Source organism: Hylobates moloch, unplaced genomic scaffold (genome assembly GCF_009828535.3).
Source record: "Hylobates moloch isolate HMO894 unplaced genomic scaffold, HMol_V3 SCAFFOLD_14, whole genome shotgun sequence".
NCBI classification, from domain to species: Eukaryota; Metazoa; Chordata; class Mammalia; order Primates; family Hylobatidae; genus Hylobates; species Hylobates moloch.
Window position 1 is genome coordinate 49526600 of NW_026652289.1, and position 17400 is coordinate 49543999.

Sequence of the window (17400 nt, forward strand, 5' to 3'; positions counted from 1 at the left end):
GGCAGGTGCAGCCCTGGGGGGTTGAGCAGCAGTGGCCAAGTAAAGAAACTCACCCCTCAGAGTGGCAATGCACCTTCTCATTCATTGGGCTGTGCTCTTTTTTTTAACCAGGAAAGATACCATAATACTTGTGTGATTAAAATCTAATTTTGTAAATTATGTGTTCCTAAAATATTGGGCGTTTGGTTGATGTTACTAGGCAGTCATGTCAATTCATCTTAAGGAAAAGGTAATACTTATAATTGAGATTTCACTGAGAAAAAGTGGAAAATACTATTGAAGGATTGCAATATATCATTTATTGACATATTAGAAACATCTAAAAGGTGTCATTACATGGATTTTGATACATCTTTGAGCATAACATCAGCTTGAGACTAGGAAGGAACACTGTAGAGAATCAGTTCAAGCAGCACATGATACATCTGAGGCACCAACACACAAAAAGGAGGAAGGTCAGACACAACCTACATTTGCAAGGTACCATTTACTTGATGAAGTTCTAAAAGAGTTGACAATGGGCTTTTTAAAAAGAAAAAAAAAAGCTTTGGAATGTCTAGAAATTAAACCAAAGGTCCAGACTTTAAACTTTAGTCTCACATTCTGTAATATATTTTGATAAACAATCCAGAAATGCTTAAGCAGTTGAATTACTGAAACTATAGTTTGCAGCTAACTTATAAGTGACTCCAGCATTTCAAAAAGACAAGCTAACCTCTGATCTAGAAAGCATGTTTGGATCTAAAATATACTTTTAAAAAGCATTCTTGTTAGGTTCATTGACATGGACAAAATTGCGTATTTATGCATAATCTATGAGAAAGTATTTTGGTTGTTGTACCGGTATAGAACAGTCTAATTCAGCGAACTCATCGTCAAGTAGTGATGAGACAAGATACTATCCTGATGACTGTCTATTGAAAGGCTGATGCAAAGGTCATGACTGACTGATGCAGGCAATGAGTGTCATGAGAGTACCTGATATTACACGTTTGTGCAATGGACTGGCTATCCTGAATGAGCAACTCATCATGTTTGGTGTGTCACCTAAGCTAATTACTATAAATAGACCACATTCACTACTTAGGAAATATTGGGTTTCCAAATCTTAGCTAAAGGTTTAGAAAAAAAATGCTCCTATGCAGTGTCTTGTTATACTCACAACTGGATACTACCAGCAGAGATCAGTTTTAACTGACACTAACAACAGCTGGAAAAGTATGTAAAATGTGTTCTCTCTCTCTCTTTGTGTGTGTGCGTGTGTTTATTTGCATTTAATGAGCTGCTGAGAATGATGGTTGTCTGTATGATTCTCCCTTTAATGCTTTGGAAAGTTGTTTCTTTTCCTGGAATCGCTTCTACTCGGTAAGAACTATAAATGATTAAATGGTTCTGAAAAGAACAGGGTTGTCCACACTAAACCAAGTTCATGAGCTATATATTTTTGCTAGTTTATGTTCTTTCCTTATTTTCATCCCTTCCTACAAAGTATGAGACCATTAGCACTCATGTTGGAGTGTGTTTGCCAAGAATCCTGAAGGCCCAACACTAGTATTGATTAGTCATCTTACTAAAGCACAATTTGAATTGTCTTAAGTTAACAGGAGGGCCTAGCTGGCCAGTCAGCACTCATATTTCCATATAGCTTTGTTGTTCTTGACATATACAACAGGTCTAGCAGTAGAGATCAACCAAGGTGATGCACCCAGGAGACATCTGGCCATGTCTAGAGACATTTTTGGTTGTCACAACTGGGGAGAGGGTGTTACTGCCATCTAGTGAGTGGAGGCCAGAGATGCCACTAAACATCCTACAACACACGGGACAGACAGCCCTCCAAACAACTCCAAGTCTTTTTGTTTAACCATCATTAACACTTTTGTTTGGAATATTCAGATAAATTTCTAGCAAAGGTAGTTATAGAAAAATTGTATAATATGTAGAGTGTATGTGGCAGAATTTTTTACTTTACACATGAGTTTAGAGATCGGTACTTATAAAAATAACTGGGGATCTCATGGAGATACTTGAACTTTTCCAGAGAAACTTTATTCCATTTTGTGTAGCATATGTATTATTTGAGATATTGCTTCAGCAGTCTCAAGAAAGACATTAAAATTAGCTACTTCTTATCCAGTGACTTCTACCTGTGCCAGGCACAATGGCAGGCACTTTCATACATTGTGTCATTTAATTCTTACCACAACCTTGGAAGGTGCAGCACTACTAATCCTATTTTACAGATGAGGGAACAGAGACTAAGAGAAGTTAAGCTGCCTGCTCAAGGTCACGCAGCTGGTAAATGATAAGACTGGTATGCAAACCCAAACATGTCAGACCCAAAGCCCTCTTTCCTCTACATGATGCTATCCTCAGGAACTATTGAACTTTTCAACCATAGAGCAAATAGATCTCAGCAGCACGAGAGGAAATATAAATGGAAATAACCAAAAATATATTCATCTAAGATGTGGCTACATTATACCAAATGTGCTAAGTCTCTGCTTTCCTTCTTGGATTTGCTCAAAGCAGCCTAAAAGGGTTGTGCAGGTTATTTCTACAAATCTCTTCTCACCTAGATAGTTCAGGAAGAGAAGAAACCAGATTTTTCTTCAATTATCTAGATAACTGAAGGGGAAATGACAGTTTGCATCCCCTAAAATTTTTAGGCTGCAAAATGAATGGTCCTCACTGCTTCTCACCTGAGAACTACCCACTTTACCATTTAATCTATGCACATCCCGTCCTCAGTTGTCATTCTGGTTTGGGTAGATCTCATCGACTTTTAAGAATAATCTGGAAATGCTTCTGATATTTCTAATCTATAATTGTATCACATTCAACTCCAGGTTAGTTAACCTTGACTGTTTTCACAAGATTTCAACACAAGAGCCAGTGTCAGGGGAGGGGTATGGGGAAAGTTTCATTTCTGGAGCAAGATTTATCTCTAAGGCATCAGCTACTATGACATATCATAATTCAGGGGCCACATAGATGGGATATTTGGGTACTCAGAGCACATACAAATTAGTATGTGAACAAAATATATTACTGGATTACTGAATGAGTTCAACCACACCATGATTTACAGTGCCCTGACAGAGTCAGAGCCAGGACCCACAGGCCAGAGCCTCTTCCATGGGGGAATTCTGCTCCTACTCCATCAGATAGAGCCCAGACACCAGATTTAGTCACTGAGGGGTTGGTTTGGGGCTTTTGTACATTCTAACAAATGTTAAAGCCTCATTTTCTATGTAGGCACTTTATAGATTTATTACAAATGACATACTCCAAATACTACCTCCTGATTTAAATTCTTGTTTTCTGTTTGTCTGATAGAAAACTACTGAGGACCTCAGCTTACATCATTGTACTTGCTGTGTTACCTTCGAATTCCAAAGACTTTCTTCCTTTGCAGAATTTTTAAAAATTTATCTTCAAAACCCAATTATCCTCAGCTCTTTTCAAGTAGGCCTATAAAAACCCAGGGATTATTCTCAGAAGTGAAGCAGCATCCTGCTTTTGTATCTTCTGAAGTGGCCACAGTTCAACATTAAGAAATGATCAGGAAGCAGTCTCATCCATAGTCCCTTCCATAAACTATTTTGACTATTTTAAGCCTTTCTAAAGCTTCTAGGTCATGATTTCTTCAAAATCAGACAGCTGTTTCATTTGTTCAATTTGCATAGAATGCCTTCTGAGGAGCTTCTTTTTACTTCTTAAGTCAACTCTCTTTGGTGAACTTGGAGCAACAGGAACCATAGATTTTAAGCCACTAGCAAGAGGGGAAGAAGGTTTGCTGCTAGATCTAATATCCGGAATAGGCGGGTTCAGATTCACATTTAAAGGCGGCAGGAAGCCAGGCCTAGTGTGAGAAATGCGATCAAGGAGCAGAGTTCCGGAACCTCGTCGTTCTAGAAGATGTGGTGGCCTGCGGCGTGCTGAGCTGGGGGATGTGCTAGGTACAGTGTCCAGGGACTCCGGAGAGCCATGGAAAAGAGACAAGTGAGAGCTGTTGAGCTTCTTTCTATCTAAAGGTCCTTTGCCAGATTCAAGGGAAATGGAGTTGGGAGGGTCAGGCCCTGGCTGTATATCTAAGTCATAGAGGTCATTTTCCAGCCATTTGAGGGATGCTGGCTCTTTGAGAGCAGAGGGTCCTGATGGACCCATACCACATTTCTCTTGGTCAACAGGGAGAGTTCCTCTCCTGGCCAGACGTGGGTGGGGAGCCTGACCTTTTTCATAGGCTGCTTTCCAGGATGCCGGTGCTGAAGAGACTGGAATCTTCAGAACCTGCTCTGTGACTGTGTGAAAGAGGGTGGGGTCTTTGCTATCGATACTGTTGGTTCTGGAGAGTGGCCCCCTTTTAGGGAAGGATATATCACTGATGCTCTTGATGACCTCACTGTCTGTGCTGGCACCACGGGTCTCGTCCTGACGCATTGAGGCTGCCAGCACCGAGGGTGCGATCAGGCCCCAAGGTTCAGACTGGAGCCTCTTCAGTTGGGGCAAACGGGCCCTTTTGAGATTACTGACTTTCCTGGTGGGTGACCCAGGCTCATTAACAGCCTTGGAGGTGTTACAACTGCTTGGATGCCCTGCTTGGAGGCTGAAGAAGTCATCTTCCTTCTCAGTGAGTGGAGAGTCCAGGCCTGGAGCCTTCAGCTCTATGTCAGAGGGAGATGCACACAGTGGAGGTGAATGCCTGTCTTCTACTTTGGGTGAAGGAGGGACATTAAGATACTGTTTGGTGGTTTTGGTGCCTGAAGACGATTTATCTGTTGTTATAATAATCACCTCCTTCCCTTTGGCTTTGCAGGCATCAAGGAGATGTTTCAATGCATCCTTGTCATCTGCATTTATTGCATAAACCAGAGCCGAAGCCCCAGTGCGATCTTCAAGGCTGGGGTCTGCTCCATTCTCCAGTAATAAGGAGACCACTTCTCCCCCAGCTCTTCTGATACAGGCATGGATGAGGGCAGTCTTGCCAGACTTATCTTGGATATTGGGGTCTGCCCTGTTGTCCAGCAGGTACTTCACCATCTTGGACTTGCTGATGCTTTGCTGGTCCACATGCTTGGTGATGCATGCCACCATGAGAGCTGTTTCGCCTTTGTCATTGCTTTCATTGATATAAGCTCCCCCTTCCAAGAGCAGCCTGGTCAACCTGAGCCTCCCCAGCCACACAGCCTTTAACAAAGAGTTTCCGTCAGTCCTTAATTCAGTGTCATCATCCATCATATTGGCTACAGTTTAGAGTACCTGAGCCGCAGTAGCAATCAAACCTAGCAAAGGAAGAAGAGGGAACAAATGTTATATATTTTATAGCAGATCTGTGCAGCATGGTTATTACAGGGTCTGGGTACAGTCATATCCCAACCTGATCCCAACTTACATTGACTTGGCCAACTTACCTAACATTGCTGAGTTCGTTTCTGCATCTGTAATAGTGTGTCGTGGGGCGGGGGGGTGATAGTAGTAACCTACCTCATAAGGTCATTGTAAAGACTGCATAAGAGAGTGTGTATAAAACATCCGTATGAAAAGCAGTTAACATAAAGCCTAGCATAAATATTTGTTTAAATGCAAGATGTTATTGTGTTGACTGCACAGCATTTATCACAAATGTAGAACTCTACATTCCTTAGAAAAAGGTTTGCAATTATTTTCTTCTCTGCTGTATCCTCAGCATTTAGCAATGATTCACATGTAGTGAATAGGTTGCCTCATAAATAATTGTTTAATGTGCTGTTATTGGTGTGCATCAAAAAGACTATTAGGAAACACACCAAAATGTTAATCCTTATTCTGGGCAGTGGGATTATGAGTGGTTTCATATTCTTCATTTTGCACTTTTCCCAAAATAAATAGGTATGATTATTGTAATGGGGGTTGATGAGGGAGGGACAGTGAAAACAATCGTAAAACAAAATCAATCTAGTTATCCCTTTCCAGGTTGTAGTCCTCACTTTTCCAGCAGATGTCAGAATTCGTATTCTCCTTATTCAGAATAATGCCATGCTATTCCCTTCCCTCTGGTTGAACGGATAGGAGGCAGAGAATGGAGAAGCGGATTGCATTTTTGTTCACAAATGTTAGGAAAATAAAGCTCAGACCAAAGCTTGCTCAGCTGAGGTTTGTCAAACCTGAGTTTTCTGTTTTGATTCTTTTGTCAGTTCCCTAATTCCTGGACTCAAAATCTTCAATGTATGTGTTGCTTGAGGGGCCCTTCACAAATAAGAAGAGATGGGTGTCCCAGTCTTGATGCCCTGCCAGCCCACGGGTACCACACAGGCCATGTCTCTGCCAGCACAGTACCTTCACATAGGCTTTTTGTGCCTCCAGGCTTCTAATGAGCAGATGGCTCATGTGGCCTACCTGCCACAATGCCTGAGTTTCCTCCTCATCTGATTCACATCATTCTTTCTCTTACGCTATTCACCTGAGCAGTTATTTATTTATTTATTTATATTACTCTATTAAGTTGGAAGACAAAAGCTTTTCTTGGTTGAAGTTGAGAGATGGATATATATATCCTTTTGAAAAAATTAATACATGAATAGATACTTGCTATGTAAAACAAAAACCAAACTACATGTAAGTATATAAAGAGGAAGAGGTCTCCTTTATTCATCCCCCACACCTCCTTGAAAACACTCTCCTCTTCAGAAGTAACCATGGTTAAGAGTCTAGTGTGTATCTTTCTGCTTCTTCAAATGCATTGTTCTGATAACTACATGAGTCTGATGTCGTTGTGTTTATGTGTTCTGCTAGATTTCCTGCAAAACTACCACCATTCGAGGGCACTGTGTGGTTATTAAATACATTGACAAGTCTCCTTTTCTGTCTCTCCATCTCCTTCCTCTTTTCTCCTTCATTCTCCTACTGATCTCTCTCTCTCTCTCTCTCTGTGTGTGTGTGTGTGTGTGTGTGTGTGTGTTGTGTGTGTGTGTGTGTGATGGTCTTTCTCTCTTCTCTGTCAATTTTAATTATTTTTATTCCTCTGTGGTCCTACACACCATTGTTGTGTTAAAGCCTTATGCATCAATAAGCTTTTCCGTCTCTGAACTCTGGAGATTTGAGGCAGAATTTCCAAAGACTAGATAAATGAGTGGAATGTCCGGAGAAAGCATGCTTCTTTCCATTTCATCGAAGGGGTCCTTCTTCTCCTGGCCTCAGCCTACCTCTCTAGAATCATTCCCTGCCACTCCAGTCTTCTTCACGTTCTATCTTCAAATCTCATTTCTCAAATGCACCATTCTTCATGTGTTTTTCCTCTTGGCACTGTTCATGTTTCTAACTATAAGGCCTCCTTGCTCTTCTTTAATTATTCATCATCCCCCAAACTTCAGTTCAATGTTACTTCCTTTGTACTCAAGAGGAAATTCACTCAAGATCAAAGAGGGAGGGTTGAGTGAAATTACAGTGACTCATCATCAGACTATAAAAAGAACTCCTACAAATCACTTCCTCCAAAAGAGGATACACAAATGACCAATAAGCACATAAAAAGATACCCGGCCTCATTAGTACTCAAGGAAAATCAAGTTAAAGCAAAACAAAATACCATTTTAGAATGGCTAAAATTAGACAGACTGACAATACCAAGAGGCGTGCAGACAGGAAGCAACAGGAACCTGTTGGTAGTATAAATAAATTGAACTAGACTGAACCAAAGCCCACACTCTGACACAGTAATTCCATGCCTACTTTGCAACTTTCTTTGAGTATCAGTCTCCTTTATCACCTGGGTCAGACCCCTCCACAGAGCCCTGCACCCCTCAAGCTGGAAATACTGTCTTTGCTCCCTTCTCAGCTGTGTGATAATTAGAAAGTAGGATAAAGGAAAAGATGGAGGAAAGGAGAAAAAGGAGAAGGAAAAGAAGGTGGGAAGGAGGGTGGATGGATAATCGGGTTACCTTTTATGTTGTGTGCCGTGCAAATCACATACCTCTAGTCTAGCTCAAAGTCAAGAGACGGAGGAAGAGAGGCAGGAAAGGAGGCAAAGAAGAAAGAAATGGAGGAAAGATGGCGTATGTAGGAGAATCCTTCTCTCCCTTCAGTTGGAATCAGCAGCCTCCTCCTCCCCTATGCTCAGGTCTTGTCCCTATTTTAACTCTTCCCCTTCAGCACCTAAGGAGGCAGCAGGTTGCAGATAAGGCATCCAGGTTCTTTTCTGTTGTCTGGAATATTTATATGTAGCCCACCAATAGGCATAACATTCTGTGTGGTCAGTTCTTTTGCAAGCTGTCTATAGCCATTTTTTCTCTGTGGGCCTCCCATCTGAAATTCCTTAAATGATGAAATGCAAGAGCTTTGTCTGAGGACAGAATCAGGTGCTTACCTCACTCTTGTAGCCCAGATAAAATGTTCCAGGCTAATGTTAACCATTAGCATGCTGCAATAATCATACACTTTTCGTTTTAAGAATACGGGGCTTGGCCAGGCGCAGTGGCTCACACCTGTAATCCCAGCACATTGGGAGGCTGAGGCGAGTGGATCATCTGAGGTCAGGAGTTCGAGACCAGCTGGTCAACGTGGTGAAAACCCATCTCTACTAAAAATACAAAGATTAGACAGGTGTGGTGGCACACGCTTGTAATCCCAGCTACTCGGAAGACTGAGGCAGGAGAATCACTTGAACCCAGGAGGCAGAGGTTGCGGCTAGCTGAGATCATGCCATTGCACTCCAGCCTGGGCAACAAGAGCGAAACTCCATCTCAAAAAGAAAAAAAAGAAGAATACTGGGCCTAAAAGACTGCTGTTTACATGGCCGCAGTTGACAATAGCCTTATAAATTATGGCCGACTAAATTCATGCATCATCCCAGATATGCATAGCCATGCCTACTTTCCCCGTCTCTGGGTGTTACACACTCACCTTGCTTTCTTGCCTGAGTGGTCTCAGCAAAGTTCAAACCTCTCCCACACTCTTAGTGTCAGGTCCCTGCTGCTGTTGTCTGCTACAAATGGTGAACCCCCACACCTGGTTTCTGCTGACCAGAAGAAACTGACCCTGGCCTGACTTTCTCCATGTTACTCAACCAAGAAGTATGAGGGAGTTAACCCTTTGTAGAACAGATGTTGACCAACAGAAAATAGAGGATGGGAAAGAGATGTTACATAAATGCTTCTCCCTCTCCTCACCCAATTGCCTGTTCCAAGATGCAATAGATTATACAATTTCCGTATGACAGAATAATCAGCGCATTTGCCATGAAGCTGTGGCTAGCTCAATAACTTATCCCCTTATATTTGCTCTTCCTCCTCCCTTGTGTCACTTTTCATTTTCCTTCATTCCTACTCCCCAGGGTTTATAGCCCAATAAACTGTTAATATGTATGTTTTTGCTCCAGACTGATGATAACTGCCTCCCATGAACCATGAAATGCCCTTTCAGGAAGGTTTTTCTACCATTTCACAGATGAGGAAACTGAAGCCAAGAGTGAAGAAGTGGCTTTCCCATGGTCATTTAGGGATCAATGAGTGACTCTGACTCTCACAAGCTACAGTGACTCTTTCTTTCTGATATTGTTCCTGCCTTCCCCCGCACACAGAGTGAGGCTGATGGTTTATATTATTTGACCTGCCCCACGTGCAGGGCTGATTCAACCTTGGGTGGATTTTGAAATTGAGGCTGAGAAACACCAGTTTGCTGGGCTGTTTGTAGAGACCTCTGGATGTAAGAGCTGCATTTATGGGTTAGCCACAAGTGCAGAGAAGCAGAAAAGGTGACGTGCAGAGGAAGAAGAATGAAGTAAACACACTGAGAAGCTGAGATGAGAGGCAGGAGAGAGTACTTTTCCTCTCTCCTCTGAAGTTTCAACTGTCTTTGGAGTCCATGAACAACTTAGAAGCCTTCCAATAAGTCAGCATGTTTTTGTTTATGGTGGCTTGAATTAACTTCTGTTACTTATAAGCAAGTAAACCTTGACTAAACACTGGCGTTACTTGCTCATTCATTCATGATCATATATTAACTATCTACTTGCTCACTCATTTATGATCAAACATATATTAATTATCTACTCCAGGATAGGTGTTAAGGATAAAGAGATGTATAAAATTCAGGAATGGCTGCTAAGTATTTACAATTTAGAAAGAAGGTAGGTGTATATTTTAATGATAGTAATAAACATTTATGGTATGCTTGCCATGTGCCAAGCAATGTGCTGAACACTTTGTATGCATTGTGTCATTTAATCTTTATAGTAATACTATGAGGTGGGTACTATTATTATCCCCATTTTATCAAAAATGAAACTGAGTCTCAGGAAGGTAAAGTCACTTACCTCAAATCACCCAGGCAATATGCTGTGGAGCTGGAATTCAGATCCAGGCAGTCTAACCCCAAAGTCCACATTCTTAGCCTCTACATGACATAACTGTAGTGCAAAGTAATTAGTAAGTCCCAGAATGGAAGACAAATATAAAACAAGGAGACATGAGTGCCAGGAGGGACTCGGGGTGCAGATTAGGAAAGGGCTCACAAAGAGAATAAAATTGAGCCAGTACTTGAAAAACATGAGTGGAAACTTGTTGAACCAAAAGGAGGAAGTCATTACACTTAGGAGTAAGTGCAAGTTCAAACGCAAAAGGTAGCAGAACATGGACACTTCAAGAACTTGCTGGTTGGTGCATGGTGGTGGTGGGAAGTGCACTGACAGAGCAAGCAAATAAGGGGAGGTCTACAGAGATCAGATTCAAAGTTCCTTATAGCCTTGTCCTGAAGTTTGATGTTTGCTATGTGGACATAGGGACCAGTAACGAATTTTAAGGAAGAGAATGACATGATCATTGGCCACAGTGTGGGAGATGGATTGGGAGGCTTGGGGGTCACCTAGGAGACCCTGAGAGATGAAGAGGATCAGAAACAGCACAGCAGGGAGATAGAGAAAGACTCAAGCTGGAGAGATGTTTGAAAGTTAGAACTTTCATCCATTCGATGAAAGTGTCAACCAAAATCTAATTTACCTTAATTTGAAAATTTATCTCCTATTGTGCATCACAGTGAATAAATATTAAGAACACCTAATACTGGAAATATTAGATGATTTACAGGATCTCTAAGCTTGTTGGAGAGAAAAGAAACAATCTGGATTGAAAAAAGCTGATGCATTCCTAGAATGTTGAAATCCCATCCACTTTGGCTGCTCTGGCCAGAATATTTTTGTCTTAAAAAATTAGCAACCATAAAGTGGGTTTTTTTCATGTGTTTCGTAAGACGAGTAAACTGGGAAGTGAGCAAAGTTTGCCTGGTTCCTCCCTTGCTGTCCTCCCTGTCTCTACCCGCCAACCCCCCACCCCCACTTCCCCCCCACATCACTTTCACCTCTCTGGTCTGTTTTCTGTTGGACTCATTTCCACTATAATGGTGGCCGCTATATTTTCCAATGGCACAGGGGCTGGAGAGGAAATACTGAAGATTAAAATATCGCCAGTGTCAAACAATTAAAATGATGCCTTCTTTCATGGAGGCAATAAGTAGATGCAAGTGTTTGCTATCTTTGTCCTGAAGTCCTTTGATTATTTTATTGTTCCCAAAAGTAAAGATGTCTTGTATTTTTTAAGCTGAGAGGAGCCATCTTGTTCAATCTTCCCTGTTTAGAAACAGGAAACTTAAATACAGGGATTGAAACTTTTCTCTCTCTGAATCCAGGGTCTTTCACTCCCATGCCTTCTCAGATCCTTGGCCTGAGTAGTTTAGACCAAGATTACATATTAAAGGTCTGACAGCCAATGTAGCCCACAGTCATGTCTTGCTTGGCTGGCACTGTGTTTTAAATTTTCTTTGAATGTTTTAAGATGGATTATTCACTGTTCAGTTTGAAAAGGCCCTGTCATTCTCCGTAGTCTTACAATTGGCCCGATTCATACATTCAGGTAAACTGGCCTGTGTAGGGATGCGGGTTTGTGTATGAAAGTAAAATACATAATATATAAAATCATGATGCTAGGATTTTGTCCTTCCTGTGACTTCCTAGCTGCTTATCTATTCAGAGTTGTTAGAAGGCCTAAATAAGCTAATGGATGTAAACCTTTATATAAACTTTAAAGTATGGTGTGCTCATGTGAACCATTATAAATTATGTAACTAACCTTAATTACCTGAGTGCAGATACAATGTCATGCACTTTATTTCCCCTTCTTCGAGTCACACTGACATTGGATTTCCAGTTAAACATCCCTTGTTTGGCACAGTGAAGATCTCACAGAGGGCAAGGGATGGAATTATACAAAAGAGAAGAGTCTACAGACTTTTGCAAACGTCTTCACAGTTCCTAGACCTCCAAGAAAAGGCTTGGATATACACTTTCTAGTACTTAGAGACCAGAGCAAGTTTCTAGGACTTTATAATATATATACTTTGTATTCATTTTATCTGTGACTATAGCCTTAATCTTGTTTCACCTGTATTTTCTCAACTACTTCGAAGATGTGCAAATCTGACATCTTGTGGAGCCTTATGAATTGCTTTAAATTCTTCGTGGAACAAAATAGAATATAATCAATAAACATTTATGAGATTGATCCATATGAAACTACTGTTTCAAAATGGTTTTAAAAACCATTAATGTCACATATTTATATACTTGTCTAAATACACTTTAGTGCTGTAACTGCCCCATAATCCAAGCTCCTGAGGATGTGCCAGTCCATGTGGAAGGATTATAAACTAGAGAGGTGGGAGATCTGGATTCTAATCCCAGCTCTGCTACTAAGTACCTGAGTAATTTCAGGAAGCATCATTTTGCCAAACGAGTAGAATAACCCCAGTCCTGCCTACTTAACGAGATTGTTAAAAGGATCAGATGATAGGCAATATGTCCACACTCTCTATAAAGTCCTGTTAAAAAAATCTAAGAGGCTATTACACACTGAACTAAGTTCATCCAGAATTCCTCCCACTGAGCCCCGCTCTGTGCCTAGCCCCTTTGGAGTGTGCTGAGGGAAGTGTTCACCACCAATTCTCCTTCTCTTCTAATTACCTGCTCCCTCCTTTCAGCCCCTAACACCCAACCACAGTTCCCAGTTTGCCAGTCTTTCCACACATATGATCTCCTTGGCCACCCTCCCCTGACACTTCTGCAAGGAAAGCATTATCAAGTATTTACAGATAGTTAAAATCTGAAGTTCAGACACATTTAGTAATTTTGTCTAAGGGCACACGTTTGTAAGTGCTACAGCTTTGCTTTAAACTCCGTTCCTCTGATCCCAAGTTCAGAGCTATTTCACGCAGGGAATACCACTCAAGCACGTCTTCCCACCACTGCAATCTGGCAGCATTTAAGAGCGCAGCCATACAATTTGCTAGTTCCATAAACCTGGACAAGTTACTCGGCCTCTCTTGCTTCAGTTTTCTCATCTGTAAAATGGGGATAATCATAGGACACAAATTTGTGGTGCACTGGCTTAGCACGGGGCCTTGGCACATGGTAAGCGCTTAATAAATGCTAGATTTTTAAAGAAGTTTGGGTACACCTTCCGAAACCCGGGGAGGCCACACCGTTTAGCTGTAGTTTTCGCGGAAGCTTGGGAGGTATCTTTACACTCCGCCTCTTCCTTCTGCAGTCACGGGAAGCAGTTAGAAGCAGATCAGAAATCGAACACGTTTGCTTTTGCGATTCGAGAGCCCTTTCTGGCGCGGAGCTAGGGGCGGCGTTACGTAGCTGCCCTGAACTGAGAGCAGCGGTGGCCGGGGGCTAGGGAGCCAGGCTGTTCCAAGCTCACTGTGCGCCTCGGGCGGCGGGGCGCGGGCTCTGTCCGAGGTGCTGAACTCCGGGGCTCCGGCCGCGCCGGCAGAGTGTGCCAGCGTCCATTATTGCCAGTGTCTGTGGGCATCTTCCAGAAGGCCAAGCATGGGGGTCAGGTGAAACCAGGGCGGTAAGTGCTTCTCCCATCATTTTTCAGAAATGCTTAGGTGCCTACTTTTTACAATTTCGTGCACATTTTCAGGATCATAACCTCTCACCGCCAGTTCCTCACAGGTTTCTGCAAAAATTGACGACCCCTTCAGTCCCTGCAAAAATCCAGACACCTATCACCCAGCCCCGCTCCGCAACCATTTCCTACAAGAATCCAGGCCCCTACGCATCTCATCCCCACGCGTCAATGCAAAAATAAAAAATGTTAAATCCGCCTTCCATTCCCGTCTCCCACAATTTCCTGTGATAAAAGCAAGCTCTCTCCTACCAGTTCCCCACTCCTGCCTGTGGCTAAACAGCATGCACTGACTTCTCGGGAGCTCGAGGTCCCCACCCGGGTGACCAATGCAGACCCCTGGGGGTGCGCTTACCTGGTAGGGACAATCACCGAGCGAGGCCACCTGGGTCCAGGCTATGGGTAGTGTCATTATTATTCCCAAAGCAAAATCAGGGGGCGTCCAGCACCCCTACCTGCAGCTGCGGGTTGGCTGCCAGAGGGCACTGCCAGACTGAATCAGCGCCGGGAGCTGGGGCTACCCCGGGCCCCGCGGGTCCTGTTGAGTCACTTGCCCAGAACTTCTTCAAGGTTCGTGAATAAAACCTCTGCGTCAGTTCCTTCAAGTCGGTCCACCGCTCCTCCAAGTTGCGGTGGGAACAGGGGAGTTTTGGGTTTGGTTTGGTTTGGTTTTAAGAAAAAGAAAGAAGCATGAAAGCAAGATAGGAATCGCCCCCGGTTCCGCGCTGCGGGTGTGCAGGTCTCTGCGCAGCCCCAGCCCTCCGGCTGGGTCTTCGGCCGGCTGTGCTGGCTGACGACGCGCTGCTGCCCGCTGGCGCCGAGAGCAGCTCTCCAGCCGCGACGGGCGAGGGTTGTGTGGGTGTGCGAGCTGCGAGGAAGGAGGAAGGAGGGGGCCGCGGGGGTGGGGAAGTGCCTACCTGCAGCCTCGGCAGAGGCGCCTGCCGCCCCATCCCCTCGACCCTAGCTCTTGGGGCTCCGACTCGCTCAGCAACTTAGCAGGGGGCTCCTAGACTCCCCAAGGGTGAGCGCGGAGCAGGCGCGGCCACTCCTGGGGTCCGGGAAGTAAGGGGACGCTCCCAAAGTCTGACGTTGCAGGTCTCAGACCCTGGCAGGAATTTGAACTCGTGTCCTCTTTGTTCTTTCTGCGGCCCTGCCCTCCTCAGCTTTCCTTCACACACGCCCTGGAATCTCAGGCTGTCTGTCCAAGGTGTAGGAAAGAGAGGGAGAGAGGAGGGTGCAGTGCGATCCTCAAAACTGGGAACAATCTGATGATCAGGGCTGGTTCCACGGCCGTTGGATTTCATTCCAAATCCATGTTGTAGCCCACCTGCTACCTATTCCCAGGGTCTCCTGTGGAGTCGTTCGCGGACAATCTTCGTTTCCTTTTTACAAAGTAGTTAATAGTTGCTGCATATGATTGAAAGCATAGGGCATTGTATTTAGAAAGTAAGTGGCTCATGCTTGTAATCCCAGCGCTTTGGGAGGCCAAGGCAGGAGGACCGCTTGAGGCCAGCAGTTCAAAACCAGCCTAGGCAACATAGTGAGACTTACAAAAAAATAAATAAATAAAACCCTCCTCCCCCACCCTGCAGTGTCCTTCCCCCACTAATCAGTTCCCCAGAGGTAACCAGCATTTTCGTCTAGATACGTTTATATGCACACAGGGGTTCTATTTGCCCTATGTTTTTTAAATCCCTACTTCTTGAGTCATTTTTAGTAATTTATATTTTCCTAGGATATTGTCCATCTCATTTACATTTTCAAATTTTCTGGCACAAAGTTACAAATAGTGTCACCTTATATTTACTTTCATCTCTGATACTGTTCTGGGCCTCCTTCTTACTGCTGATATTATTTATTTGTGTTTTCTACTGCTCTATTCCCAATTTTTTAAATCAAGCTTGCTGGAGGATTATCAGTTTTATCTTCTAAGGGCAAAAATATTATTCCATAAGTTGCCTTTATCCCTTAGTGTGTCTATAGTATCCCTTAGAGAAACGTACCCTCCTAGTACCCAATATTTATAATGACTGCCTATTGTTTGTGGACTTTTTCTCTCTAAAGCAGTTTCAAGGTTTATGTAGTCAAACACATGTCTTATCTTTCATGGTTTCTCGATTTCCCATCTTGCCTAGGGAGGCTTTGTACCCCAGAATCACAATACAGTTCTCTAAATGTTCTAGTAATGTATAGCTCTGTTGTTTAGATTACCATTTCATCTGGAAACTGTATTTGTGCACAGGGTAAAGTAAGGATCTGACAAAGATGAGAACCCAGTTGTCCCAACACCAATTCAAAAAGTCCATTCTTCTCTCACTGATTTGAATGTCACCTTTATAACACTTCATATTTCTCAAAACAAATTCTACTTGGTTAATGTATGTTATTTTATACAAATACACTGCTAGATTGCAATAATTTACTTATGTTAATATAAGGTTTATTCCATCTGTATTAATAAATAAAAATTGTGTTCTTTTTCCTTTTTAGGGGATGAGGGTTCTCATTCAGCTTTGGTGCAAGGTTATGGTAACCTTATAGAATGATTTTGGAAGCATTCTGTTTTTTCCTACACTCTGGAATATTTAAATTATCAAGTTAACTATCCGTTCATTGAGGGTTTAATAGAACATACCCATGAAACCGTCTGGACTTGATGGATTTTAGAAGGATAAATCTTTGATTATCTTCGCAAATTCATGGATGCTTGTTGGCATATTCATCATCTGACCCCTCTTGAGTCAATTTGGGGTAATTTATATTTACCTGGAAAAAAGTTCATTTCATCTACATTTTTAATGTATTGGCATAATGTTACAAATTATGCTCCTTTATAATTTTTCATCTCCTTTAAATCTATTCCTACATCCCCTTTTTATTCGTGATGTTGTGTTCTCCCCCACTATTTTTGGTTAATGTTATTTTGCTGTGGTTGAATTATATAATCTACATCATTTCCATGTTGTGGTCTATTTATATGACCAATAAAAAATATTCCATGAGCATTTTCCCTCATACTTAATGTAGAAAAAAATGTACATTCTGTGTTTTGGGGCACAAACAATACAAATACACCTGCAAAGTTAATTGTACATTAGTACCTGTATTAGTCCTCTCTCACACTGCTAATAAAGACATACTTGAGACTGGGTAATTCATAAAGGAAAGAGGTTTAATGAATTCACAGTTCCACATGGCTAGGGAGGCCTCACAATTATGATGGAAGTCAAAGGAGAAGGAAAGTCACATCTTACATGGTGGCAGGCAAGACAGCTTGTGCAGGGGAACTCCCATTTACAAAACTGTCAGATCTCATGAGACTTATTCACTACCATGAGAACAGTATGGGAGAAACTGCCTTCATGATTCATTTATCTCCACCTGGCTCTGCCCTTGTCATGTGGGGGTTATGGGAGCTATAATTCATGAGATTTGGGTGGGACCACAGCTAAACCATATC

General features: G+C 42.6%; 1 protein-coding gene across 1 annotated transcript; it reads right to left on the reverse strand.

Moving 5' to 3' along the window:
* Window positions 1-277: 277 nt before the first annotated feature.
* ANKRD34C (ankyrin repeat domain 34C) lies at window positions 278-14797 on the reverse strand. The gene is made up of 2 exons (XM_032175308.2): window positions 14296-14797; window positions 278-5285 (listed from the first exon to the last, which is right to left on the reverse strand). Exon 2 carries the CDS (start codon window positions 5239-5241, stop codon window positions 3634-3636), a length of 1608 nt encoding a protein of 535 aa, XP_032031199.1. The 5' UTR covers window positions 5242-5285; window positions 14296-14797; the 3' UTR covers window positions 278-3633.
* Between the last annotated feature and the right edge of the window lie 2603 nt (window positions 14798-17400).

Excerpts from the sequence above, each read along its gene's own strand:
- ANKRD34C (XM_032175308.2), bottom strand. The coding sequence starts at position 5,241 with ATGATGGATGATGACACTGAATTAAGGACTGACGGAAACTCTTTGTTA.